Raw genomic sequence first — 27990 nt, forward strand, 5'->3', positions numbered from 1 at the left:
CACCTTCTAGTATGTTCAGTTATTAACTGGTCAAGGCCGTAAACATCAGCAATATTAGATAAGATATTTGTACTTTTGTCAAACTTAGGTGCGGCCATATTTCAATTCAGATCTCCTAAGACGTAATATTCGATATTTTCTGAGTCTAGTTTTCCAATAAGTTCTTCAAATGGTCTAAAAAGGTCAATTGAAGAATCAGGGGGTCTATACCAGGTCATAACGGCAAAAGGCCTTGATCTGGGCTTCTTGATTTCGACAGTCAGACTTTCTATTTGTTCACATATTAGATCAGAGCGAACAGAATAATTGATTTCGGAACGAATAAAAAAACAAACACCCCCTCCAGACCTACCGTTAGTAGAGCGATCTCTACGAATAGATTCATAGCCAGAAATATGAATTTCATTATCGCCTATTGTGTCATCCAATTTAGTTTCATTTATGGCTAAGATATCACAACATCCATTGCAGCTTTGTCATGGGAAAGGCACGGCTGGCCCCCATCCACGAAATCACGATTCCAAGGTTAGAATTATCAGCAGCAGTTATCTCAGTTAGGCTGTACCAGATCATAAGTCGAGAAGTGGAAATCAAGATAGATCAAGTGAAGTACTGGACGGACTCTACTACCGTATTGAAATGCCTTAAAAATGACACCAAGCGGTTTCACACCTTTGAGTCGAATCGCCTTACCATGATCCGTAGCATATCATCCACCTCAGATTGGAGATACGTCAACCGAGATGAGAATCCAGCAGACGATGCATCCAAAGGCTTGAGGCTTGACGAGATGATCAAGAACAAGCGGTGGTTAAATGGTCCAGCGTTCCTTTGGGAAGAAGAATCCTGTTGGCCAGCAACCATTGAGGTGCCCCCCTTGAAAGATAGCGATCCCGAAGTAAGAAAGGAAAGCCGAATCTACACCACTGTTGCTGTACAAGATTCAATAGGAAGATTCATGGTGGAAATTGAAGAAAGCGTTTGCGTGGATTTTACGCTACAAGAAGTTTCTCCAGAGCAAAGTTTGCAAGCAGGAAGTATACGATGCATCTCCTCTAATTAGTTCAGGAAACATAGTTGGAAAACTAACCGCACTCGAGCTGCAAAAGGCTGAAGAGGAAATTGTTCGTCAGGTCCAGAAAGCTACCTTTCCAAAGGTTTTTGAGGCACTCAGTAACATCCCGCCTGGCGCAAACAAACGGTTGATGAAGAAGGCACTAAAGAGGGAGGGCGCCTCGATATTCCAATTGAATCCTAAGTTGAGAAACGGGTTGCTGGCAGTTGGTGGAAGACTAGAGAGTGCTCCTGTAAACGAAGATTTGAAGTATCCTTACATTCTACCCAATAATCACCATGTGACAGAACTAATTATTCGGCACAACCACGCGAATGTGGGCCATATGGGCCAGGAATCTGTGCTATCATCACTGAGAGAAAGGTTTTGGGTCATAAAGGGACGCTCTGCAGTACGACGTGTATTGAGAAAGTGTGTTGATTGCCAAAAACGAAAGGCACCCACCGGAGAGCAGTTCATGGCAAAGTTACCTGAAGACGGCATCACCCCACATAAACCTCCATTCACATATGTCGGGGTGGATCTTTTTGGCCCCATAGAAGTAAAGCAGAAAAGAAGTAGAGTCAAGAGATATGGATGTATTTTCACGTGCTTGTCAGTCCGTGCCATACACATTGCGGTTGCAAATACCTTGAATACAGATTCTATGATCAATGCATTAAGGAGATTCATTTGCCTGAGAGGATGTCCCGAGGAAATCAGGAGCGACTGTGGAACGAACTTAACTAAAGCAGACAAGGAGTTGAAAGAATCGATTGAAGAATGGAATCAGCAAAGGATCGATGGATTCTGTGCTCAAAGAGGAATTCAGTGGATCTTCAATCCACCTGGGGCAAGCCACATGGGAGGGGCATGGGAAAGAATGATCAGGTCCGTACGTCAAATCTTGAAGGCCCTATTGAAGGAACAAGTGGTCTGTGACGAAGTGCTTCACACCGTGCTGACTGAAGCGACTAACATCCTCAACAGTAGACCCTTGACGCGAAACAGTAATGACGTCATGGATGAAGAACCGTTGACCCCAAACCATCTTCTAAACTTGCGACCATGTTCCAGTTTGCCCCCAGGAATTTTCGACAAAGAAGATCTTTACTGTCAACGCCAGTGGAGACAAGCGCAGTACTTGTCAAATCTCTTCTGGAAACGGTGGATTAGTGAATACCTCCCGACCCTTCAAGAACGAAAGAAGTGGAATGAAGCAAAGGAGAATCTGAAAGTGGGAGATGTCGTTCTGTTAGCTGACAAAAACTTTCCCAGAGGACAGTGGCCACTCGCGCGAATCATTGAAGTCTTTCCTAGTGAAGATGGGCTTGTGCGTTCTGCAAGAGTTAGGACCAGTTCCACCGTCATGACCCGCGCGAAGCGCCAAAGACAGAGGGAGGTGAAAACGACAGTGACTACCCTCGTACGACCAATTAGGAAGCTGTGTCGTCTTGAATTGTCAAATTCCTAGTTAGTTAGAATCATCCGGTGATTCTTCGATTACACTTTCATGTAGCACCTTGACGTTATGGACGTGTCTGTGCAGCGTTACAAAGTTTTATTTGACGCAGACTCTGATCTAACCTTATAGACTACAATGGCCTGGCATTTGACATTTGCAACATATTTTGAACTGGTGTGGATCTATATGGACGACAAAATAATTAGGTGTATTTACGCCGGCACCTGATGACATTGATCTAAGATGTGGTCAGTTAGTTTATATTGCTTGTATTGAGTAGCTTCGCGTTATTTCACGTTAAATCGCACTGGTCGCAGATAGCCTTTGTAAATGAAATAGTTTGTGTAAATTTCATTTAGGGGCCGGTGTAACTCCCATTGCGGGCCTATGTTCACGTAAACATCCGGGCAATCTCCCATGTGCTTTTGAGAGGAAAAATCGTCACGTTCATTTTCAAGAATGTTTGGTTGCTGTTTTATTGTCATTGTTTGAAAACCCTAAGCTCGAACAGTCGGTGAGTTTTCATTTCAGTTGTTAATGTTGTAATTTCGTTTGTTTTAAGCGTGTTTTCTGTTTGCAGAAAACCTCTCCTTTACTGGCGAGTCGAGTTTTCGACTCGGGCAAATGTTTCTGTGAAATAAACAACACCATTGGCATCTTGAAATATAAAAGGTCTAGCTCAATCAAACAAGACTGGCCCATCTATCTGCTCGGTTCACATAGAGCAGTTAAGAAATGGAGCTAATATACACTTTCAGGCAGGTACACTTTCAGGCAGGCGTCCAATAACTGTGCAAGTCACAGTTAACAAAATCTTTGAGCAGCTACTCAGCAAGCAACTAAGTCATGGGTTTAATAATAAACTATGTGATAAATTAACAGCATATAGGAAGAGGAACAGCTGTGAAACTGCTTTATTGTCATTAACCGAGAACTGGAAAATGGCTTTGGATGAACGCAAAATTGTCGGAGTTCTCTCCACAGACATGAGTAAAGCATTTGATTCTCTATATCATCCTCTCATGTTGGCTAAACTAAAGGCTTATGGTGTTAACGACAACAGTATCAGACTGCTGAACTCATATTTTACTGATCGCTTCAACAGAGTTAAACTGGGACCAGTAGTGAGCTCCTGGGAGAGGGTGTCAAGGGGATGCCCTCAGGGATCTGCATTTGGGCCGTTATTATGGAACATTTTTCAGAATGATCTAACTTATGACATTAATACAAACCTTAATATGTATGCAGATGACCACCAGTTTTATGATATGAGCAGTAATCTAGCTGATGTTCATGCTAATCTGACAGTAAGTGCTGAAGTAGCTTCCAACTGGTACAGTTCCAACTTCCTTAAAGGAAACTTCGACAAGTATCGAACCTTAACACTTGGTACTAAATGTGATCATAGTATGAGAATTGTTATTGGAGACGTAGAAGTTAAATCAACTGCCTGCCTGAAATTGCTTGGAGTATCAATAGACAATGATCTCCGATTTGCTGAACATATTACTACAATCTGTAAGAAAAGCAGCCAACGTGTAGGAGTCTTAATGAGACTCAGAAACTTAATACCCACTAGCACAAAGTTGCAATTGTTTAAAGCTGCCATTCTTCCTTATTTAACTTACTCTCATCTTGTTTGGCACTTCTGTCGTGCTAGTGACAGCAGAAAACTCGAACGCATACAGGAAAGGGCACTTAGAGCCATCTATTGCGACAAAACGTCAAGTTATAACACACTATTGGGTATGGCTAATCTATGTACTTTACATAACAGAAGGTTACAGGACATGGCTACTCTCATATACAAGGTCAAGAATAATATATGTCCTAAGTATATTGCTGACCTATTTCGGAGGTCTGATACGAAATATGCCCTACGTAGCAAAGAATTTGTTATTCCTAGATTTAATACAGCAACATATGGTAAGCACTCTATCAGATATACTGGACCTAAGTTATGGAATATTGTACCTAAGAACATTAGAGATCTGCCAACATTATCATCTTTCAAGATAAATATCCGTAAGATTGATCTAAATACTTTACTGACCGATAATTACTGTACCAACTGTATTTTATGCAGTACATAATGTAAAAAAGTTTTTAATGTAAATTTTATCTTGTACATATTGTAAATATTTTAGCATGCTAACCAATCTTAGTATTTTTAGCTCAATTAGCATTTTAACTTTAATTAATATATGGATTTAGTCATTTTTAATTTATTTTGTAGTGTCCCCATTTAGTGGTTATGTACTGCTATTTTAGTCTGACACTTAAATAAAGGTATTCATTCATTCATTCATTCATTCACTTGATAAGTATAGTTAAGCCTGTGATCAAACTCTCTGAGGAGTTGAGAACCCTTCTTCCTAACCTCCAGCCCTCAGCCTGCTAGCAGGCTACATGTGTATTTTAAACAGCAAGACTTCAGCTATCATGATATCGTTTTTAAAAAAACATTAATTTTTGTTTAGATATAATGGTTATGCAACCAATGTATCTTAAAAAGCTTATCTAACAGTGTGTCTAGTCTATGGAAGTATTATTTTTATCTGAGAAGAATTGGTGCTGCATATTAAGATACTGCTTGAGGCTTTTAAGACAGTGGCTGTGCTTGTGATATGAATATCATTTATTTAAACACAACAGTTAGCTGCTAAAAGATCATACACATGAATAGAGATCCAAAAGCCTATCCTGGTACAGACTGCAACAACCAAACACTGCAACTCGGTAAAATACCGATTAATCATTAAAATGCATGCGTGCTTCTCTCATTTTAAACAACAGTAAACAACAGTTGTAAGCATCAAACAGGACATTTATCCCTAAAACCGCACAGGGTATTTTGACAAATAAAAACACTCAACAGCATGCTTCAGTCAGATTTGGGACAATTTTTAGACAGCCTATCTATTACAGACAAAAAGAGCTGCGACTGCTGCTGCATCATCATTTGGTATTGCTGTTGCTGTTGCAACACCTGCTGCTGCACGTTTACCTGTTGCGTCTGAAAATGTTCAAGCATTTTAACCATAGTGTCAGTTACTGAGGCTTGTTTTTGAGCTACTTCCAACTGCAATTCTTTCTGTAGCTCCCTTTCCTCCTTTTTCATTTTCAACTCTTCTTTCCTTAGGTCAAGCTCTTTCTCAGCTTTACTCTGCAGGTAGAGCATAGTTTCTGATCCACTCTTCTTGGGTCTCTTCCTGGAGTTGCTTGATTGGCTTCGCTCTCTCTCTTCGGTGTGCCTTTTTTCGGTTTGGGCGAGACTTTCAAGAGCCTTCTGACGGACTTCTTCGGCATCTTAACGAGCTTTAAAGCCTTTCTCATGTTTATCTTTCGTATCTGTTTCGTAATTCTCTGATGCCTCTCGAGACTCTTCCACGATATTTTGTAGTAGTTGATCTAATTCGGTTTCGTCGGTATTTGAACCACTGGAGCCTTCTTGAGCCCTCATTTTCCTCTTATGTTTTACTAACAAAAGCCGGCATCGATCCCGAACAGACTTTTGGTTGACATTGAAGGTAATCTCCTTTACTTCACAAAGGTCACTCGCAATATTTTTTCATGCGTTTCCACTTTGAGGGCTTCCTGCCTTGAACTGATATGGCTTCATGAATAGAATTTCCCAGCACAGAAAGATGTCGTGCTTTTCAATCCACTTCATGAAAGAACTAAAAAAACATAACACAGGTAAAAGATAAGGTAAGATAAGATATCAGGTAAAATTAGGGAAAGGAAGCAGAAACTGTTGTCGATGGCAGCAAATTTTTCACAGCGACAGCTTAAAATTCTAATGCAGAAACTGAAGGAGCTGGAAGTCAACATCACTCGCAATTTTCGCTAAAAATTTGTCATAAACAATTAAAGCCTTCAACAATATCGCAGTTTTAGTGTTGCAGACACAAAATAATCGTTATTTCACTTGAAACTCACCTTTTCTTTAGCGCTTGACCATCTGCCATTTTCAACAGCTGCGACGACTTGAAACCAGGGATTCTGACGGCGTCGTCGGCTCGCGACGTGACAGAGATAATTAGGTTTCCTATGCACGCATGCGCATTGAATCATTTTTCTATCTCTCCCGACGTCGTCTGAAGCGACGTGGTATTTGCGTAAGTTCACTAATAATAACTTTTAGACGGGGAATCGGATGAAAGCTTGCAATTAAAATAAATAAGAGTATGATCACTGATGCTAATACAAAAACTCCAGAACAGACTGTCCTGTTAGTAGTTTTTGTATAGATCAATTCAAACAGAGTTGATGAGGATTCTGTAACACATGTAGGTTTAGTTAATAGTCGTTTAGCCGCGATTCGAATCCGTAATTTGAAGTAAACGACGAGTTTTTATATCAGTCTAAGTTACAGTTTAAACCACCAAACGAACATCATTCGAATTCAGGCGAGTCTAATTTGCCGATAAATGTCTTATAAAGCAAGAATAAGTCGGTTAAGGAATTAGGATGTCTGTACCATGTGACAACAAATGACTTCAAGTTCGGTTTACGAATTTTTATAATTAAATTCTCCAGACTATAACTCATGAAATACAGGTTTTGATATAGAAACTTTCTCTGCCATTTCTACTTCTATCAAGACGAATAAATTCGGAGCCTGATATATGGATTCAGCACGGTTTGCTTTCGTCAATTGCGAGATGTCTATTGGATAATCAGGCAGAAAAATGATCAGTCTAAGTTGATCAATATGTTTTGCAAGACCAATAGGAGCGGTTATTGAAACGAGGTCTAGTCTGGGCCGCGGTTTTTGACGATCAAAACTTCGAAGGTTCCTCGTAGGTTTTTTTTTCACCAATTCGAACTTTCTTTTGTGCCAAATATATACCTAAAATAAGCCCTTTGACAGTTTCGCAAAATATTTTGGTCTTAATTTTGAAAAGTCTCAGTGATTTCCTCTCCTTGACTAAAGATTGTTTAGAGCGTGGTTTGGCTGAATAAGGGTTAAACTTTATTTAAGTAAACAGCACCTAATGTTTAAACAGGCCATTCTAAAACCACGGCTAGTATTTGTGAAGGTAATGAGATTGAAGATATAGGATATCCTCAGCTGAATTAGACAGTTGTCGGGAGTGGCATTCGTGGTGTCAGAGTATCAGTACGGACCTGTCCGTCGTGTTCAAAAATTGGTTGTGTTTGTCTCGTTCAGTAGAGTCCTCACTTTGATGTAATGTTTTGGAATGAATCGTTAAGTAAATCCTTCGGAATGCGTCAGTTTCTGGTAAGCTGTTGTCCTTGCTGTGTCTTCGTCACGGCTTATCAGGGAGTCGCTAGAAGAGGTAGTTTTCTTTTTACTCCGATTTCTCTGGTTATTTGTATGTCAGCGTTTTGTTGGGCAAGGTGGTGATGGAATGTGTCGATTTCGTATTCGGGTACGGTAGTCATAAATCGTCAACGTTGCGCAGCCAAAGCGGGATCGTATGACGGTGAAAGGGCCTGTTCCTCCGCTGGGGATTATCTCACTTCCAGTGACATGAAGTAACCGTCCAGGAGTATTGCTACTCTTGTTCTCACATGATTTACTAGTCTACCATAGGTAACCCTCGAGCATTTCGTTAGGTTTTCCAGACGGTTTGCGATTCCAAATCATACTTCAGGCGGGGTCTAGTTGTATAAAGGGTGGATAACGTTAGCCAACGGATAAATCGCTATCCAGCGGATAAGTGACAGCAGAAAGCATTACACTATCCACTGGATAGAGATTTATCTAGTGGATAGCGTTATTCAGCCTTTGAAAAATCGCGGGCAGATGCACAAGCGTCTCGCAAATAAACACATTAAACTGACTCCGGCCAGGTCTCAACAATGTACCGTTGGGCCACCGTTGAAATTTTAAATAGGCTTTTTGCAGTTAGAGATCACGTGCTTAGATACCGCATAGCAACGCCATACTGGAGAGCAAGCACTCCAGTGATCTCAGACAAAAGAGAGATCACAGAGGTCTGCATTCAAACAAAGAATGCAGCGGATAACAAGTTAAAAGGTATCCCAATTTGAGAAATCTTGTAAGTTTTAATCAACAGCTTCCTTGGAGTGTATCAGCGAAAAACCAATTTTGGTGTGATTTTGCTGCTGATATACTCCGGGGAAGCTGTTGATTACTTCTTACTGGATTTCTCGAATTGGGATACCTTTTGACCTGTTATCCGCTGTATTCTTTGTTGGAATGCAGACCTCTGTGACCTCTATATTGTCTGAGATCACTGGAGTGCTTGCTCTCCAGTATGGCGTTGCTATGCGATATCTAAGCACGTGATCTCTAGCTGCAAAGGGCCTATTGAGCAACAATTAGTTCCTAGGATTTGAACAGCTATTTTTTTGTTTAATTAGAATAAGATTTGGAGTACGATGTTTGACAATTTGGCATGGGAAATGCTTTTTTATTATCTTTCGGCCTGGCTAGTTATAATCGACTCAACGAAGTATTTACATTTATTCAGTTAATAAATGGGTATTGCACGAACTTTTTGGGCTCATCTTTTCAGTGGCAGGCACTATATTTAGGCGGATCAACCGTAGTGCGATCAGGAAGGCGAGCCGTCCCGGCCATCAGTATGTTTCGACCATTAGTTTAAGTTACATATATAGATGATAAGGAAAACGAAGGAAGTGCGCTTCTCCAAAAGTTAAGCTATTAAATTGATTATTAATCTATTAAATCCTCTCGTATACTTATTGTAAACAACTGGACTAGAGCACCTCACATAGGGGCACCTAACTCACTAACAGTAACTGGTGGTCTGCTTCTACGTTCTTTTTGCTTTTTTTTTTAAGCGCGTCTAAGTTTCACTGAGACAGTACAGCAGCTGGTAATACACTAAATTGCATTTTTTTGAATAGCTGCCGAATATGAACGCGACGAGGAAGCCGTTTATCCTTTCCTCTTTCGTATTACGATTGTCTGATTTATTTTAATCACTTTTTGGACTTATTCCGGGAGACGATGGAATGTGGCAGAATTTATTTCGTGGAAGCCACGTGTACCTTTGACATTGCTTTGCAATGGCTACACATGGAGCCACCTCAGACGGTTTAACTACCTTCCGTCTTTGTTACGTAGTCTTGTGATTCACCTGTGATACACTTGAAATAGATAACAGTAATTGGACTAAGTGAAGCGCAATTTGGACTGGAATCATATGCATGATTGCAAAATCGAACGAGCGCGCAGCACGAGTTCGATTTGAAATCACAAGTGGGAGTTCGACCAAACTGATTGTACGGCACAAAGCTCAATTACTACTTTATTACATCCATTTTGAAATCGGAAAATTTAATCCCCAATTATACTCATCCCTTTCTATGGAAATAGAGAGAAACGTTTTGAAGACAAAATTTGCCACACAGTGACTTTTTCGTCTTCCTTTTCCTAAATTTGATTGGTCACTTTAAACAAGCCTTATAGTCTGATGGCCGTAATGTTTTAATGGCAAAAGATGCGAATTAGAGCAAAATATATTGCGATTCGTAAATAAACTGTAGTGCCGAGAACCAATCAGATATCAAACAGAACATCAGTGATTTCAAAATGAATGTTATAGGGCATTTTATATTTTCCGAGCGAATTTATTTTGTTTTACAGAGAAGAACTGAATGAGATTAATTCTAGACTCTTGTGCCCTCCATCTTGGGGCTTCTTTGAGTATAGACATTTCCATTCTCGGAGACTGAAGACGAACTGTGAGAAAGAGACTCCGCTTTCGTCTTGTGGAACGAAGAATGTGTTGATTGAACGCAGTTGAGGCGTCCAGATGATCCACGGCCCGTACAACAAGACGAACGAAGCAAAAGTTTCCTGAAGGCACGACGATAGGTGCGATTTAAACAGGTGTAGATGATTGGGTTCAAGAACGAGTTGAGGTATTCCAACCATTTGATTGCCTTCATACCTTCAGTGTTGACTTTATAATCAGGTTTTAATGCATACAAAGTGAGTATTGCGAAGAAAGGCATCCAGCATACAACAAACGCTCCAATAACAATAGCTATGGTCTTGGTTGCTTTGATGTCCTTGGCATAATTTCGACCAATGCGGAGCGCTTGATTTCTTGCCACAAAGTATATTTTCATGTACATGACAAACATAAGAAACAGAGGGACAATGAAGCTAACCACCACGAGACCAATTTGATATGCAGAACGCATTTTTGCCGTTTTTACCGCGGGAACATGTAGACCGCAGAGCAAGATAGAGAATACCCACAACGCAACTATCATGATAATTGCTCTAAACGAAGTCAGCGATTTGCTGTACGAAAATGGCGCGGTGATAGCTAGATGACGGTCAAAGCTGACGGCTACAAGATTCATAATGGACGCCGACCCAACAAGGATGTCAATACTTGCCCAGAAACTGTACAACTCTCCTGAGAAAACGTTTCTGGATTTTTCATCCATATCAGTTAACTGCAGCACCAGCCAGAAAGGCATCGCTAATAGCGCCACTAAGATATCTGCTACACTTAGACTAATGATAAAGTAGTTACAAATTGTTCTGAGATCACGATAATAGTAAAAGCAGGCGCACACCATGATATTTCCCACCAATGTCAACAGCATCAGAAGGGCGACGAAGAATGCTGCAACGATATTTCCATCGCTTGTGTTAAACACGAATCCTACATCGGTTGTGTTGTTCATTGTTTCACGTTCTTAGAAGCTGAAAAAAAAAGATAGCGACTGGTGAGAATGGAAGAGGCGCCAATATAATGGTTAAGACCACACAAAGCGGGACTTAGAAATTAATTATGAGATATAATCTTTTTACAAATTCTACAAATTTGAACCCGTGATCCTCACTGGTTCTTGCATTTAAGTCGCGAAAATATAATAAAAAGGATGACAATAACACTTTCTTACCGCAACGACGTCAAAGTTCCTTGCTAGCGGTAAAATGGAGGAGGCATATTTCATGAACCGTGTTCAATAAACCCATGTATCCTGCTGAATTTACTACAATTTTGACACCATTCTTCGTCTTGTTTTAAAACATTTCCATAGTAAAACTCACTAAAGAGAATCTAATTTCCAGACTTCAAAGGATTGGTGATTTCGTGGGTTAAAAAATCGTGTGTCTTTTGCTAACACCAAATCTTAAACATTTACTCACCAAAAAGAAAACAAACGTGTATGAAGGTAAACTTTACTTGAACGAACGGTCGCTCGCAAAACGCGACCGCTCGTCCTTTTAGAAATGAAAACTTTGCTAAATTCTGCCACATCTTAAATTACAAAATCTGTCTGAAGCCAGAGGACTGAAGTTGACACGGATACTATTTTTAATCGCACAGAGAAAATATTCATAGCATCGAAACTCTGTTCGGTGACATAAATAACTCATTCAATGACTAGGTAGGGAAACGAGGTTTCCCCCAAGCTTACTCACCAAAATCTATGTACCGTAAACTGGTTGTTTTGAATTACTTGAGTGATACTCCATTGGTAAAACTATTACAGGTAAAGTAATTTTATCTTACCGGCAAAACAAGCACTGCATTCGAAACAGACAGATGTTTGCGATTCTAAACAAATACAAGCAGAATACCTTCACTGAGCAGAATTTCATGCTCCCGTAGCTACTACCACTCCTTGCAAGAGCAACATGGGTTATTTAACCGTTTGAAAAAGTCACAGCCTTCGAAACAGCGACCTCACTGCGCCAAATATTCCACGAATCTCTTTCAATTGCGCGCAGACGGTGTGAGTGCTTCATTCGAAGAGTTTTGATGTCAACTGGCGATCAGCGCATACATTAATCCGGAGTTCAATTGATAGACAGCAGATTAAAAAGGCTTATTTAAAACAGCGCGTGTTATCGGCCAAGATAGTCAAGCGGCTTTCATTCCTGAGAACATTTTACGGGTTTGCATTCTATTCAGTAAGTGAATAAAAAATACAGGGTAAAAAAAGAGAAAACAACGTTGAAACAAATAGGACAAGGTTTGGAGAAAATGGCTCTTTGACATTGTAAATTAGTTCCGGTGTTTTTGTTCGGAATCTTTGAAAAGACTAGTAATTGGTAGGTTTCCTCGAATTAGTTAGAGCGGCAAAGTTATTCGATCGCGAAAAGGACGTTGATGTTAGAAGCATTAGTAAAGTTGTTAACTTAGTCTCGTGTAGAACTCCTTTTTCCTGTCATGTTCCGACAATTTTTTGTTTGTTAGTCATCATCGAGTTCCTTGTTCAAATAAAACATCGCTAAGAATTCGATCTGTCAATATTTACAATATGAAATCAGTCGCTTTTATGAATTATGGAAATTCTCTTCGACCGGAGGTTTTTCTAAGTTTAGGCGATCAATTCGCTAATAACTATTTTCTTGCCGACTTGCACAACAAGGGGATTATCTAAGACTCTACCAATCCGTAACAAAGATTAGCCAAAGCTCAAGAAAATGGCTGCTAATGATGTTTGACAATATCACATCTCTACCAGGATGTAAACAGCAAAATGCTGCTCTTTTAAATATTAATTTGATCGCGATAGCTACTTTTTGTGACCATAGTGTTTCGAGATTGCCTTATTAGGCCAATTAGCAAGGGTTTGTAAAATAAGCGAGAAGCGGCTGAATTAGCCACACCCAATAAAAACGCGAAGCTATAATTAGAATAGAAATTGCTTCAGGATATGGAAATGCAATTTCCAGTATCTTGAGGCGGCAAAATATCGGTTAAAAGTAAGAACTCCAAAAGGAATCGAAAAAATGTTTTATGGGAATCAGAAAAGGACATTCCATGTTTTAAAGATTCTGTGGTGCAAATCACAGAACAGGGTATGTCAGCTACGGTTCAAACAGAAATTACAATTTAAATTAGTCGCTAAAAAATCTAAAAGCTATGAAAATCAGGAGAGTGAATGACTTAAAATTGGTGAATAAAGAATTAAAAAGGGTAGAGCAAATTGATTACGAAAACCAAACTTTGAAATCTGTTTTTGTCGATTATTTTCGACTACCAAAATTGAAATTTGCCTTTCTCAGTTTCCTTTGTCACTTAAGTTATGTAGCCATCTGCCATTTGTTTTCTCAGAGTAGGCACATTTACACTGGCATTAAAGGACATGCTCCTTTCGAAATTGTCTTTTTCTCACCTTTTGTTCTGCGTTAGATCTGCTCTAAACGACCTAGAGTAGGTACAGAACTTAAGTCTCTTATCACCACGTATGGATTTGAATAGATTTTCGTACTTTCCTTGGACAAAACCAGCAACTAACATACCTTGGTAAAGTTTTGTTCATGAGAAATCATCTTGGACGCACGTACAATGCCTTATTATTTTGTTTTAATACACGGTAATACTGTGTATACGCTTCAATGTAATTCACACTTTCTAGTAACTGAATTGATCGTTTAATTCAGTTCTGTGACTTATTAACGATTCAACAGATTACCCTATAGGAAGGGAAGCAATTACATTATGAAGAAGATTATTTCAAACGTAGAAAACAATTAATTAGCCCATTGGTTTAGTGTCATGTTACGCAAGAATGTTCATTTTTGATTTACCTAATTTTCATCACCCTGAACGCTGCCCTGTCTGACAAAATTAAAAATTTCCAGCGAATGTTAAAATTCCTCTCTAAACCGAGAGATCGATATACAACAGTAAACCATATGAGATTTGTCAAGAGGAAACGGTATTATGCGGCCTGTTCAAAGTAAATTAGTTGGAGCTGTTGATAGTAAAAACAGATCACTTGGAATGTCTCCATTGAAGTTTATGATGGGGAAATTTCTCCTATCACAAGATATCAACCTTCATTGAATATATTGGTGGAATGCATTTTCCCTTTAGCGATTGCAAAATCATTTTAACGCAGATCTCTTCATCTGGATTTGCAGAAAGCTCGTTTTGTACTCAGTTGACAAGAGCTTAAACATAATAATTACTAGTGTTCAAATGCAAATATATACCAACTACTGAATAAAAACCAAAATGGTTGAAGCAAATCATGAAGACTGTCAAATCTTTAAGGCCACAAGCTATGCACGAAGGAACAACGAATAAAAACTGAGTTGCCATAGTTGTTGGTAGAATTTGAATGCTAAAAGGCAGCCTTAATTTTCCTAGAAGAACGTGTAGAAAAGCTTTTGGTCTTATTGAAGAAGAAAGCTTACGATGATACGTTCTTCTAAATAACGAACGAATCCAATTATTTTTAAAAAGTACCTTATCTGATTTAGAAAGGAAATCTAAAAGTGCGCTAAGCTTTGAGTTCTTTCTCATAGTTCAGTACCAAAAAGGTTGATTTCATAAATCGAAGTCATTTTACAATTCTGCTATTTTTTTCGCAAAATATAGTACTAGAGATTGATTTAAAGGTACGAGATTATCACAGGCAGCTGGGTAAATATGTAAATATGAACGCTTAGAAATTTAACTTAATTTTCGTTATCGGATGCTTATTGGCCGTGACGATGGTTTAACGTGAGGGTGCGAATTGGTTTATTTCTCACACCAGTACCAAATGCTCATTATTTAAATGTTTCCTCAAAGTCTAATAATCGACCATGATGAATCCTCTTAGCTTTTATTTTTCCCGAGTTTATTTATGATGTACTCGAGAGATTTCGTAAAGGAAGATTTGTCGCCAAGTAATTTCCATGTTATCGGTCTTTACACAATGAATACCTCAAAAGTCGCCTTGACTAATACTCGAGCGTGGCTATTTTAATTCTTGTTTACCTCCTAACCGCCAAAAAAAGTTGTACTATTTCTGCGCTTTAGTTATATGTACCCACACAGTTTGTTATGTATATGAATGTTCTTTGGCTGTAAGGCAGTCGGGATGTTGTTGCAAAGGCAAGCTATACTCACACGACAAATACTCTTTCAGTAGTGATGTTTACATCCAATTAAAAGGTAAAGTCTGTTTACGAGCCTAGTGGCCCATTAGGCCGGTGCTTAACTCCGGTTTACATCCAATTATCCTCTCTAAAATCTATCTTTGATTCAGGTCATATCCACTTATTCTGCACTTTTAAGTACCTGGGGCCTGAACTAAGTTTGGAGAGAAAAATGGAAATTCGTTGCAGCATGTCATGGGAAGGAACAATGGATTTGTCGTCAGCGGGTTCTGTGCGTCGTACAGGTTTCACTTGAGTATAATCATAGACGAGTATGAAAAAGGGAAGATAACTCGTTCACTCTTCAAATACACCTTTCAATGATTTTTTATATCTGAGTCAAAAGAACGTAAGAATTTTGCAGCAAATTAAAAAAAACCAAACAATCAACTTACCTATGGTAAATCCGATGTAATATGTCATGACGCATGACTAACTACCCATTTGTTGGGATAACGAGTTTTTCTCGAGTCGCAGGAGGCGCAAAATCAAAAAAGTCGACTCAGAAATAAGATTAGATAAACATAGTGCAGAGCTCAACGAAGCACCAAATTACTGGCACAGTTTACAAAGAACTCTAATTTATGACCAAGTGGTGACAAAATGAAACTTTCAAGTACACGCAAACGAGGATGATCACTTCACAAGGCGTCGAAATGTTGCATTTGTTTAAATCGAGTTTCATCCCTGATAATAATTGTTTGATCAAGCAATCAAAACTGAAGACCGTTTAAAAGTTTCAAGCTTTTTATGGCTACAATGATTGACCAAATAAATTTTTTTCCATAATCGATTGGTAGCTAGCAGCTGTGTGCTGTAGATCGAGCAAACTTTAAAATGGAGCAGTCAAAATAAAAACAAACCCTGACTGATTGCTTTTTGTACTAAAAGAGATAATATAAAAAGGATTTAGTTTTCTACAACAACTAAAGAAGGTTTTGAATTGGCAAATCATCAGTACTGGGTTTTTCTCAGCCTTGAAGGAGTTTCCATGAGGAAAGTTAAAAGCGCTAGCCCCAAAAACTAAATTTGTTTGCCAGCAGACTACCGGAGACGAACGTCAAAGTAGGAAAAACCACCAACTGAAATCAGTTAAGGTGCCATATTGGTCGTGCTCTAAATTGACTAAAATTTCCCGACAATGATGGAAAGCAAAGTTTGTCAACATTTTAGTTACGAAGTAAGTCCTTTTTTTTTCATCCCTTTGCGTCTCGCGTGTTGTTATTGCAAAGCTATTGAGACCCAAACATTAAAAAAAAAAAAAAAGATTTAATCTAAAAAGCTAGAGGTAGCGGGAATAAATTATTCGAAATGAATAATTAAAACTAAGTCACTAACATCTCAGCTTTAATACAGGGAACTGTTATTCAAGGTTTAGGCCAATGATTAGAGTTAGGGTTACTGATGAACATCTCACTGATCCAAGGTTTGATCTCTACAGCACGTCCCAACAATACATGATGATGGTTGATACAAAAAATGAAAAAGAAACAAGAAATCTGCTTGGTTGTCACTCATCAAAGCTCGTGACGTATGCATGTTGCTGGGAGATAGTTTCCATCAATGGTTTTTCTTTCGATAGTTTCATTTACATCTCCTATTACAGCCATGCCTATTCAAACTCGTCAAACTGAGTTCGTCCTCGTCGTTTTTTAAAATCATCTTTAGTTCAGACTGTGGAGGGAAAGACGAGAGTCCAAATATTATGGGTTACATCTCTGGATCGGCAACAACGGAATTGGAAGGAAACACCTTTTCAATTTTACTCACGTTTTGGTGTCAAGTAAATTTTTTTGAGTGCAGGTGCGACGTTAAGGGGCAAAGAGTCCCTTCGATGAAGCCGGAACGTGTTCTATCAGACACGAGATCTGTTCATTGCGATTTAAATCGTCATTTAAGACAAACAATCGAGCTTAAGTCGCCCTTGAGTTTTTTTGTTCTCCGTTTTCGTCTTCCCCCTTTTCTGTTCTCCTCTTTTCTCTTTTTTCGTTTTCCGTTTTCCTTTTTCCGTGTTATGCATCCCTGTTCCTCGTTCCTCGCTTTAATACAGTCGAACCTGTAATAAGCGGTACAGTATCAAGAGATCATTGTGAGTTTAGCGCTCGGTTGTGAAAGTCCCTAATTTTTCCCGCTAGTTACGGTATAATAATTTCAACCTTAATTAAATGATCTTGGTCAGCCTTAACTGAATCCCAACGGCCTGTTTCTATTGTCTTCTGGCTGTACTCACCGGTAAAAACTACAACCATGTAAATAAAACTTTCAAGTAAAATTTAATCCACGTTCATCTCTAGAAATCAGTTACTAGTGTTTTTGAGCGAGTATTTGTACATTAAGAAGTCAATTATGGGATAAAATGGCTTGTTTTTATCGTTTTTATAACCCCTTCTATTCTTTGAAACCTTAATTAGTTACCGTGCACCTTCAGGGGTGTCTCGCGTGCAAGCGATGTAGCGCGTCCGGTTTAAACTGTAGATATCTAAACCCCTATATCAAATTAAAGCTTATAGGACTGGCTATCAGACTATACCAAAAATTTTGGAAAAAAATGAATTGTCGAAATTTTCCGACTTTTAAATGCGAGCGCCGGAATCACTTTTTAAGAGCTACAAGTCAAAGGGAATTTTGTTCGATTGCTCTCAAATTTTGACAGTAGCTAGTTTAACATATAAACAACAAAAACTTGTCTCCGAATTTTTTATTTCTAAATCCTTTTTTTTAAGAGCGATTTTTGTACGATCACTCTACATTTTTTTAAGTCCTACCTCAAAAATGTTCTGTAACTTTTCACTGAAATTAAATATGGCAAATCGCAGACACGTTTTTTTAGCGCTTTGGCCCCAGAAATGGAGGAATTCATTAAAATTCGCTTTAACATGTAACGTTCAAAAGGTGATTCGGGCGCTTGCATTTAGAAGTCGTGAAAAATTCGACAATTCATTTTTTTTCAAAAGTTTTGATATAGTCTGATAGCCAGTCCTATAAGCTTTAATCTGATATAGGGGTTTAGATATCTACAGTTTAAACCGGTCGCACTACATCGCTTGCACGCGAGACACCCCTGAAGGTGCACGGTAACCTTAAGCAGTTAACCTGTATTTTGTATTTGGGTCTGGTTCACACAAATGAAGAGTGCTACATCGTAACCAAAGAACAAGGAACCGAAATCGACAAACATGAAGTAAAAAGGAAAAGAACGACGTAAATCAGGTGTCGCGTAGTGTAATGTTTTTCTAAGAGAAAATGGTGATCGCTGACGTCTGAAGAGTCTAGCTCATTCTACTGTTCATGAATCAAAAAAGGGAGAGACTGCAAGCAAGAAGCAAGAAGATATCATATTTTCGTACATCTTTTCCGTCTATTATTATCCAAAAAACACCAAATCCGATTTTGATCGAGTTCGAACAATGACGAGAAGAGAATATCCTAGAACCTTCAGGCTTTTACCTTAACATCACATCACTGAATTCTCATGATATTTAACGAGGAAAAAAAACAGGGGTGTACGCAATCCAAGTACTTCAGTGACGAACTACTGCACACTCAATAGATCGTTTTCACTCTAACGCTATGGATAAGGTCAGGAACTTCAAATATTCGTCAAAAGGTTTTGCGCAAATTTGCTGAGCCAAGTATGGAGCCGCCATGTTGGTGCACCTCTTTGGTGCACCAATATGGCGGCTGGAAAATCATATAAACATCTGGAACTTACTTTGGCTATCTAGTCGACCGATTATCTGAACTGAGCCAATAAACATTAATAAATGCACTTTTCCTATCACAAACTCCTAAGAAGGCTAAAAATCACCAGATAAGTGTATATTTTTCCACAGACACGATCGGAGCTGTATGTCACGCACCGCACAACTGTGAGCTTCAAACTGTGCTGGTTTCCAAACCAAGCACGATATCGCGCTGAAAAGTCGAAAACAGATGAATGTAACCCACCTTATGCCTGATGAAGATAAATATTTTCGTGGCTCTTTAGTTTCAATTTTAGAAATCGATGACGTCATGTGAAAACGATCTATAGCCACAACTGACTCCTTCGTGATCCATGCTAATTTGATGTAGGCAAGGGTGTTAGACCCTTCACAAGTAACACATTATGCGTTAATGACTAAGTGGTCATGAGTCCCATGACTGACGAATTATAAGTGTGCACATATTTAAAATGCACTCGGAATGTGTGGCTACTCAGGCAGTAAGACTGACTGCCCTGAACTTTGTCGTCCATGCAGATTTTCGATTTTCGTGGTTCAACTACACGAACATAACGATATGCTATTACATTTGTTTGGCCAACACTATCCTTCATATTCTGAGAGAAACTATCGAGAAAATCAGTTGAACAATCTCGCAATGTCGCATTTCAGAAGAACTTCTGAGCATTGAAAATTTTTTAGTCTCACCGACCTCACGACAAACTTTTTATGCACAAGCCCAGGTGTTACTTTTCACATCCGAAAATTATATGATTTATTTTTGGTAGATTCACCCGCGACATTTTCTGCACGTTAGGCACTGTGTAAGGGATACCTAATCAACGCTATCTTTTTTATTTTTGAAGGAGCTTTGTTTCTGAGCTGTGTAGTATCTTACCATTCCCCACGCGAGTAAACTATTGTTATCGCACTCTGCCAACACCTTTAAGCGAAGAGTGAGGGGAGGAGGGTAAATTTGTCTTTTGTCATCCCTTGATGCAATATCAATTTTTTTTTTTCAAAAAAAGACAGTACAACAACTCAGCAATATTTTCCCAATATCAAACAACTCTACCCCTTTGAACCCGAAAAGACTGCGGTGTCAGATGACCGCTTCAAAACAGCTGGCTAAGCAGATTCGAGTCATTTTATATGGCGAAACCGAGAACCGTATTATGGCAAACGAAAAAAAAGTCGAGAAAATAGCATATGACATCGTAGCTTGGCCTCCAGTTCATTCACAATGCGAACCAGACCACTGATTGATTACATTCAAAGCTAATTTATGTTGACATGTTTGCATATTATGAGTGCATAAGAGTAAGTGCGGTCTAACGCGTCTTCCGATCAATACCTTTAAATAATGACAAAAAGTAATTGTGACAATCACCCTCCTAAAAAAAACTAAAACAAAATAGGAGCGGAGAAAATTAAACTAAAAGTAAAAAAATATGAGTATTGATCCAAGAATCGTGAAAATGACCGGAAAAACGTCTTAGCAATATTAGTTATCAACGGGTACCCATGTATGCTTCCAAGCTAAGTTTTGAGTAGCATTTCATTTTTCCTCCTTGATTCAATAGTATAGAATCGTAAAATTTCTTAAACTATCTCCCTTGCAAATTTCGTTCAATAAACAACGACTCTGGCCAGGGTATGATGAATATGCCTCGGCACGAGCTGTGGCTTTTACGGCGCTGCTATTGAAGATCCTCTAAAGCGCTTAAGAGCAACCTTTTTCGTTATTTTTGTCATCAAAAATTATACGAAAAGGGTAGACAAGTAGATTAAGTACCTACCATTGAACCAGTTTTAGTTTACCTTGAGAATTTAGCCTGAGAAACAATCGCGTGCGCCACTTATCTTTTGACTTTGCTTATCATTTATAAACAACAATGGGGTTTCGAGGGTGGTATGCGGCGAAAATTTAATTGGATAATACTTTCCTTTCCTTGAAACAAGAAAAATGTATAAGAACTGATGCTGAGCAAAGTTAAAAATAAATGGGTTTTTCCATTAGCAATCTAATATTTGAGATAAACATTAATACGAGTGTGGTGAGTTACTGTCACGGTAACTAAAGCGTGGGAAACGGTGGGGTGCCAAGAAACAAAATTACAATTTGACCTGCTCTCTAAGGAGATGTCTTCAATAGAAGAAAGTAGCAGGCCGAGGAATCCTCTAAGTCATGATCTATACAGAAAGCTTCACCGTGTTTTCATGTTTGAGAAAATTCGTGTTCCACCTCGGCCCATCCCTTCTACTTGGTGATAAATTCATCTCACTACAGTCGTGAATCCAAAGCGAGTCATCGAAGTTGACGAACTGTTCAGGCATAAAAGCAACTTGGAATATATTCGTAAGCCCTGGCATGACATTTTCCAAATTAATGCAAGAAAAGAATTTCCTACCACATCTTGCCTCGTGATTTCAAACACCTATTTGACTGGTCGCCTTAAGGACTTTTATGTCCATTTTAGGGGATTCGAGTGTACTTTGGCATATTTGTTTTCCATATGGAACTTCCTAATGTTTATCTTGATCGAAAAAGAATGTGAAAACGCATTTTTTTTCCTTCGGCTCGTACATATGTGCGAAAGGGTTGCAAAATAGTCTTAATGACGGACCAACAACCATGACATCACAACCACAATTTAGCCTCGATTGGTAACCATTTTTCTTCAGGCAAAAAAATACTCCTAAACCAACAAAAATTCGGCACTTTGTTTGAGGGTAGAAGTGGCATTCAGAACAATGGTTCTGCACCGACGGTGTTCCACACTGTCAACTGTAATCCGTTAAAGTTCAATTTTAGCACAAGCACTAGCTAAGAGGCTTGTCAAGTTTAAAATTTTGGACCACAGGTTACTGTCAAGTGAAAGACATCTAAAGAATGAGCAATAGTAACCTATCATTTATGTTACTTTTGGTAAAAGGTTATGCTTAAAACATTAGATAAAGCAGATGTTTGTGTTTGTTAGGCATGCCTTTCCGCCCCCTAAAGGGATAGCGTGACTCTTACTGATAAAAGCTTTCTTACCTGTTAGAAAACCCGTTAGATGTAGTTCATGATACAACAACGTTTCACGCAGGAATATCATAGCGTGAAAGAAGTTCTCGTGCCCATTCCGTTACTCAGAGTAAACTAAGAAGTTAAAGCTTAGGTATGCTCTGAAAACAGATAGTAATGGAGATAAATACTCCAAAGAGCGGAGCGCTGCAATCAGGAAGTGACGTGTTATTTTCATAAACGAGTTTCAAATTCATTGGAATGCTTTTCTTTCGTTGAGTAAACAGGTAATCCGCATATTCTCAATGTCCAGCTCCATTTTCTCCAAGGAGAAAGGGTGTAATCCGCCATGATTCTTCGGTAAATTCACTTAATGTTTTGTCACTGAAATGTTTCCCAAGCAAATTAATGATAACCAGTTTTAACCTTCAGTCTCGTATTCAATTTTACAATTATTTTATTTTCCCAGACATCAGACCATGCCAAATTCCATCAACACGAATGTTGATTGCAAAGAGCTATGGTTCAATAGAAGTATTTTGACGAAAAACAAAAACAGCGACAGTATTGCGAGCTCAAAAAGGTCATACTATCAGTGGTTACAATGAAATTGACCTTTTTGGAAAATTATATTCAATATGCAGCAAGAACTTAAACCAGTTTTAGCAGTTGTGGTGGAATCTCCGCTAACAACTCCTTCTTTACGTGGCAACTCTTCTTTTTCCCGGCCGAAAGTTTACTTCTCTACCCTTACTTCAACCTCTTTAAATCAGAACCGTCTTCACAATGGCGAACGCACCATACAAAGCTATGACTTGAATAAGTAAAGCCAGACTGATTGACATTGGCAAGCAACATCTAAACAATAAACACGCTATCATCGTTCACCATCATTTAAAAAAATCACACCTTTCCCTTTCTCGAAGCTATATATATAGTTTCTCTAAAGTTTATCTTGTGCTATCAGTGTGTGTAGGAGACCTGGGCAGAGAGACCAATACTTAGTCTACTATCCACATCACTTTTCGTACTTTCTTATGACGGATATCCCTCATCTCCCTCGCCAGGAAAATCTAGGCAAGTTCAACCGCCGAAAAAGTCACCCAGCAAAATTTTAGTTGAATTTATCTTATATGTTGTGGGAGAATCAGAGGTTCTTTGAGGCCTGAAGTTCCAAGAAAAATTAAGGTTCCTGGTGCAAAAAAGAAAATCAATCGAAAAAAATAGAAAAGCGATAAATGAAAGAATGAAAAAACATATAAAAGACATGCACTTATGGCTTGCTAAAACTTAGAACTTAGTGTTTTGAGGACGCGCCATTAAGCCGCCGGACACGTTCCTGTCAAAACCCAAACAGACGGTCAAAGTTGTCCATAAGATGCCTTATAAAAAGGCATGTTCTAAATCGGAGTCTTGTTAGTAACAAAGCCGTGATCTATTGAGGGAAAACATCAGCTGATCAAAATAATAATGAGGGTCGAAATGAATCAAGGACAGACAGCGCCAATAGCAGCCAAACAGCATGCCAAGCCATTACTCCATTTTCCTTCGCTTTCGAATACTCGGACGGGAAATATAATAATCGAAACGCGGTGATCTAAAATGAATAGCAACTTTAATTTTTATATTGTGACACCAACGATAACACGTTCATATATTTCTAACAACGACATGAACAACAAACGTACCTTTTTTAAAACATATCCAATTTATGCTCAGTGCAGAGATTCGTAAACTCACCGACCGAACTATTTGCCGCGGAGAGAACCGCTGACAATCCTCATGAACTTTCCTCTCAACTATAGTCAATACCGCCATATTTTACATTTTTATAATCCTGCGGAACAAATCGTTAAGTCCGTCTGCTTCAGATGACATATGCACGCTAAGTGGAACATCAAAGCACCCAGATTGGAGCAGCCTCAAGCACCCGCGGATGATTGAGTTTGTTTTCTACTTGAATGCTCAGCCCTAAGATCCAGATCCTTTCTCTAAGTTTTAAAAGGTTTGTACTGAGGGATGAAATAATAATAATGATAATAATAATAATAATAATAATAATAATAATAATAATAATAACAATAGGCCGGAGGATGAGATAAGATAATAAGAGGCTGGAGGATGAGAGTTTGAGTTCCGATGGGTGTTTCTGGTGGCTCACAGAGTGGAAGAACTGCCCATCACACGCAATTGCTGGACTCGTCGAGCTATACGAGCAGCTATTGCCAACGCGAGTATACACGAGTCAGAAGACCCACACAAGCGGAGAAGGCGAGATGAGGTGCAGATTATGCGGCAAGGCTCCAGAGAGTGTGGCACATATCTTGTCAGGATGCAGTGCATTGGCCTAGAGCAAGTATCTCTCTAGACACGACGCAGCGCTGAAGGTACTGTTTTACCAACTGTTGTATGATGAGGGATTTATAGACGAGATACCACCCTGGTACTCACCCGACAAGCCGAAGCCCGTGTATGAGTAAGAGAATGTTAAAGCTTATTGGGATGTCCCTATATATGCTGATCAATAAGAGGTCAGATGTAATAGGGTGGATGCACGCATTGTAAATCATATGTGCAAGAGAGTTGTGACGCTGGAAATGAGCTGCCCGTGGGTTAACAATCGGACAAGAAAGGATGAAGAGAAGACACTGAAGTACGGACCCCTTCGCTGGGAACTAAGGCAGCAGTTCCCAGGCTACTAGGTGAAGCAATATAACATCATTATGGATGCCCTCGGGGGGTGGTCACGGGAGCTGGATGTCATGATGCGCGAGCTGGTGGGAGGCAGAAGCACAGACGTACTGCGAAAGATGCAGAGGGCAGTGCTCTCGGGCACGCTGAATATTGCCCGGACTTTCAAGGTGGCAGTTTGACTTTCTGTTAGAAGGAGGACCGTAGACACAACGGAAAAGCTTTTTAGGATTAGTTAATGTACATTTATTTTTTACTCCACGGCTCACAGGTTACGGTTTTCGCCCTGTGCTGCCTGATTAGAATGTAGCATTCAGTTCATAATAATAATAACTTGTATTTATATAGCGCTCATATCTTAAACTCATGGCGCTGTACAACACTGTACGGGGGACTTTACCAGACTGCTAAGCAGTTTACAATTAAATGAAAGCGAATATAACAAATGCCCCCTCCCCCCTATTCCCAGTAACCAGGCCAGACCACATCACAGTAATCTCGTGAAGTGGGTTCTTTAACGTCCCTTGCCTAACCAAATTAACTAATTAATAGTTGCAGGAGACGGGACCTCCATTTATTCGTCTCTATCCGAGAAGACTAGAATATCTAACCATTTCTTGATCGATGTTATAGAAAGGTAGCATATTATTCTCAATTATTTTAAGACCCTGAGTGTTGGTCCGGCCTGGACTCGAACCCTCGACCTCCCGCGCAACAGTCCGGCGCTTAACCAATTGAGCTAACCGGGAGGCGGTTAGCTCAATTGAAAAGTAGTTGATTTTTTTCTGCCTATCACACGTTAGATAGATGGATAGATAGATAGATAGATAGATAGATAGATAGATTATTTTGGGATAGATAGATAGATAGATAGACAGACAGACAGACAGACAGACAGACAGATAGATAGATAGATAGATAGATAGTTAGATAGCTAGATAGATAAATGCCAGGAGAAGAACAGCGAGATAAACTTCTAAGTGGTCCGACTGTAGATTTAATAACGTTTCGGCTGTTTAGCCTTCTTCAGATAGACTTAAAAAAATACAAACTAAAAGCTATTTACAACGGTTGTGCCTATAAGAAGTACAGGCTTTTATAAGTAGCATGTCTAAAAAGGATTTAATTACAAACAAAATAACACCTGTACGAGAACAAGCGAAACGGAGTGATGGGACAAAAGCCAGGTAACAGCTCAAAAGGTAACAAATTTCCCGCTAAGGGCCTCTGAATAATCATTCTTAAGGCCCCAACAAAGTCTCAAAGCAGGGCCCTTAAACAATACTGTGATGAAGTCCCTATTGAGGGGTCATAAACGGCACACACAAAACGAAAATAACAGAAACCCCCAACGGAGCCCCTTAACCCAAGAGCAATCACACAACAATTTAAACTATTTACACAAAATTAATAAGGGTAGGAACTAAACCGGTAACAATTCCTTTACCAAGCAAGAACGTATCAAAATGATCTTATTAATTGTCGTAGTTGACACGATTTTTGGAGCGAAAGTCACGTCGTTTGTTAAGAATGCGGAATAAGCGTGAATAATTGTGTCATCCAATAGGCTTCTCTCTTAATTGGTCTAGATGAAGAGGAGTTTGGAAATGTGTAATTCTTTTCTATGACAGCAACATTCGTTTGAAAAATTTCATATTGAGATTTAATTGCAATATACCGCCAGTTTACATGTTCTTTTAATATTAAGCATGCTTGATTTGTGGTTGCAGAATCTAATATTTATTTTATTTATATATATATATATGTGTGTGTGTGTGTGTGTATGTATGTATGTATGTACATGTGCAAATTTCTTTCCTTTCAATCTGTCAATGAAGTAGTCAAGAGTGATCTCAGAACCTTGCTACGGTGCGAATGGTGCTCCTAAAGCTGAACGAAAAGTCATCTTTTGACTTTCTCCTCCAGCTCTGGAAGCACCATTGGCACCATACTTAGCCCTTTCACTACTTGCGTGAGAAGAAGTACGTTGCACTGTGATGTAATGTCAATATGTTTCATCAAAGAATTCATTCTGCATATTTTTGCGCTGAAAGGTGGCCGACCACTAATTACTTTTCGTTTATTTTGGGAAGCTTGTACCTCTTTCTATCGTTCGAGATGGGCAAGTGAAGCTCGTGGCCGTGATAAACATTATTATTTGTGCCAAGAAGTAACCACAAAATTGTTTTTAATTAGTCAGAGAGAGAGAGAGCACTTGATGAGAAATATATGTTCCAATTCTCTGTACAGACAAAAGGAAGGGTTCACACGTTTATAATACATGGTCGTGGAGACATGTAAGTCAATATGGAGTCAAGTCAAAAAGCGTCAAGCGAACCGGATGGAAATCAGCGCTATACATAACACGATGAGACTCATGAATTTTTAACTAAATCTCTTGAATATTAATCAATAAAATAATACTTTTAGCATTGAAATTGTCCTACCTTGGTTTGGAACCTTTCCTTAAAGCTTTCGTCTTCGCGAATAACCTGTTCTAACTTACAATTTCAATAACAGCCATCTTAGTTCTAAGGCTTAAGTTGACTGCATATCCTTGGACGGATTTTTAACTTCGACCAGCACTGTTGACAGCTATCGTTCCGTATTTCCTATAATCAACAGTAATTGAAGCACCTGAGATTTTGGTCCAATTTCTCACAGCAATTTATATCGATCGTAAACCTGCAGCAAAATCAGTCAGGTCCTTCTCAAAGACTACGTAGAAGATTACCTGGAAGCTCCTCTTTTCAATCCACCAAGCTCCTTCGTCATAGAAGATTTAATACCTCAAAAATCCTTCTTGGGGTTTCTGTTATTCATGTTCTTCCGCAGATGTCTCCCGTTCCTTAAAATACGTACGTTTTGCTAAAATATTTGATCAAGTAATAAATATGACTGTTGACACATTTGCATCATTCTCGACGAGACACAGGTAGAAACTTGACAGCGTAAAGTACGTATTGTTCTAACGTCTTTCTAAGGGCCTGATGAATCTTTGCTTAAAAGTTCTGGCTTTTCCGATAATTGAAAATAAAACAATGCTATTTTAAGCCAGTGTCAAATATGACGCGTGCTTGTCAACTAATCTAAAAACAAAGTTCAAACCCCGCGAAACTTAATACCACATAGGCAACATGTCTAGATGCGTCGGCTGTCAGTGTTTATTCACGCCCGTGCCTCCCTCCCTCCCCG

General features: G+C 39.0%; 2 protein-coding genes, 1 long non-coding RNA gene and 1 pseudogene across 6 annotated transcripts in view; 1 reads left to right on the top strand and 3 right to left on the bottom strand.

Annotated features, from left to right (window-relative positions):
* LOC148742208 (uncharacterized) overlaps window positions 1-3736 on the top strand; it is an 11467-nt gene extending 7731 nt beyond the window's left edge. The window contains exons 1-2 of one of the 2 annotated variants that reach the window (XR_015998650.1): window positions 1206-3033; window positions 3100-3736. Coding sequence is in view for 1 of the 2 variants with exons in the window: in XM_088753059.1 (XP_088609185.1) it covers window positions 3100-3155 (56 nt within the window). In the remaining variant the exon portion in view is untranslated. Of the gene's footprint in view, window positions 1-1205; window positions 3034-3099 lie in introns of those variants that run through there. The other variant, XM_088753059.1, reaches the window with a different exon arrangement.
* On the bottom strand, window positions 3406-6797 carry LOC148742209 (uncharacterized; annotated as a pseudogene).
* Window positions 6798-8897: 2100 nt separating this feature from the next.
* LOC111335055 (histamine H2 receptor) lies at window positions 8898-27422 on the bottom strand. 3 transcript variants are annotated; one of them, XM_022940894.2, is made up of 2 exons: window positions 27243-27422; window positions 8898-11205 (listed from the first exon to the last, which is right to left on the bottom strand). In XM_022940894.2, exon 2 carries the CDS (start codon window positions 11184-11186, stop codon window positions 10152-10154), a length of 1035 nt encoding a protein of 344 aa, XP_022796629.1. In that variant the 5' UTR covers window positions 11187-11205; window positions 27243-27422; the 3' UTR covers window positions 8898-10151. The 3 variants fall into 3 exon arrangements, with proteins under 3 accessions (XP_022796629.1, XP_022796631.1, XP_022796630.1); XM_022940896.2 differs by lacking the exon at window positions 27243-27422 and adding an exon at window positions 22135-22344; XM_022940895.2 differs by lacking the exon at window positions 27243-27422 and adding an exon at window positions 12091-12490.
* Window positions 16642-18077, bottom strand: LOC148742210 (uncharacterized). The gene is made up of 2 exons (XR_015991719.1): window positions 17161-18077; window positions 16642-17064 (listed from the first exon to the last, which is right to left on the bottom strand). It is a non-coding gene; the product is annotated as an uncharacterized LOC148742210 (long non-coding RNA).
* Window positions 27423-27990: the final 568 nt, after the last annotated feature.

The sequence above is a fragment of the Stylophora pistillata genome, chromosome 1 (assembly GCF_964205215.1).
Source record: "Stylophora pistillata chromosome 1, jaStyPist1.2, whole genome shotgun sequence".
Taxonomy (NCBI): domain Eukaryota; kingdom Metazoa; phylum Cnidaria; class Anthozoa; order Scleractinia; family Pocilloporidae; genus Stylophora; species Stylophora pistillata.

Bases quoted from the DNA above. Each gene is read 5' to 3' on its own strand.
- LOC111335055 (XM_022940894.2), bottom strand. From the start codon at position 11,186: ATGAACAACACAACCGATGTAGGATTCGTGTTTAACACAAGCGATGGA.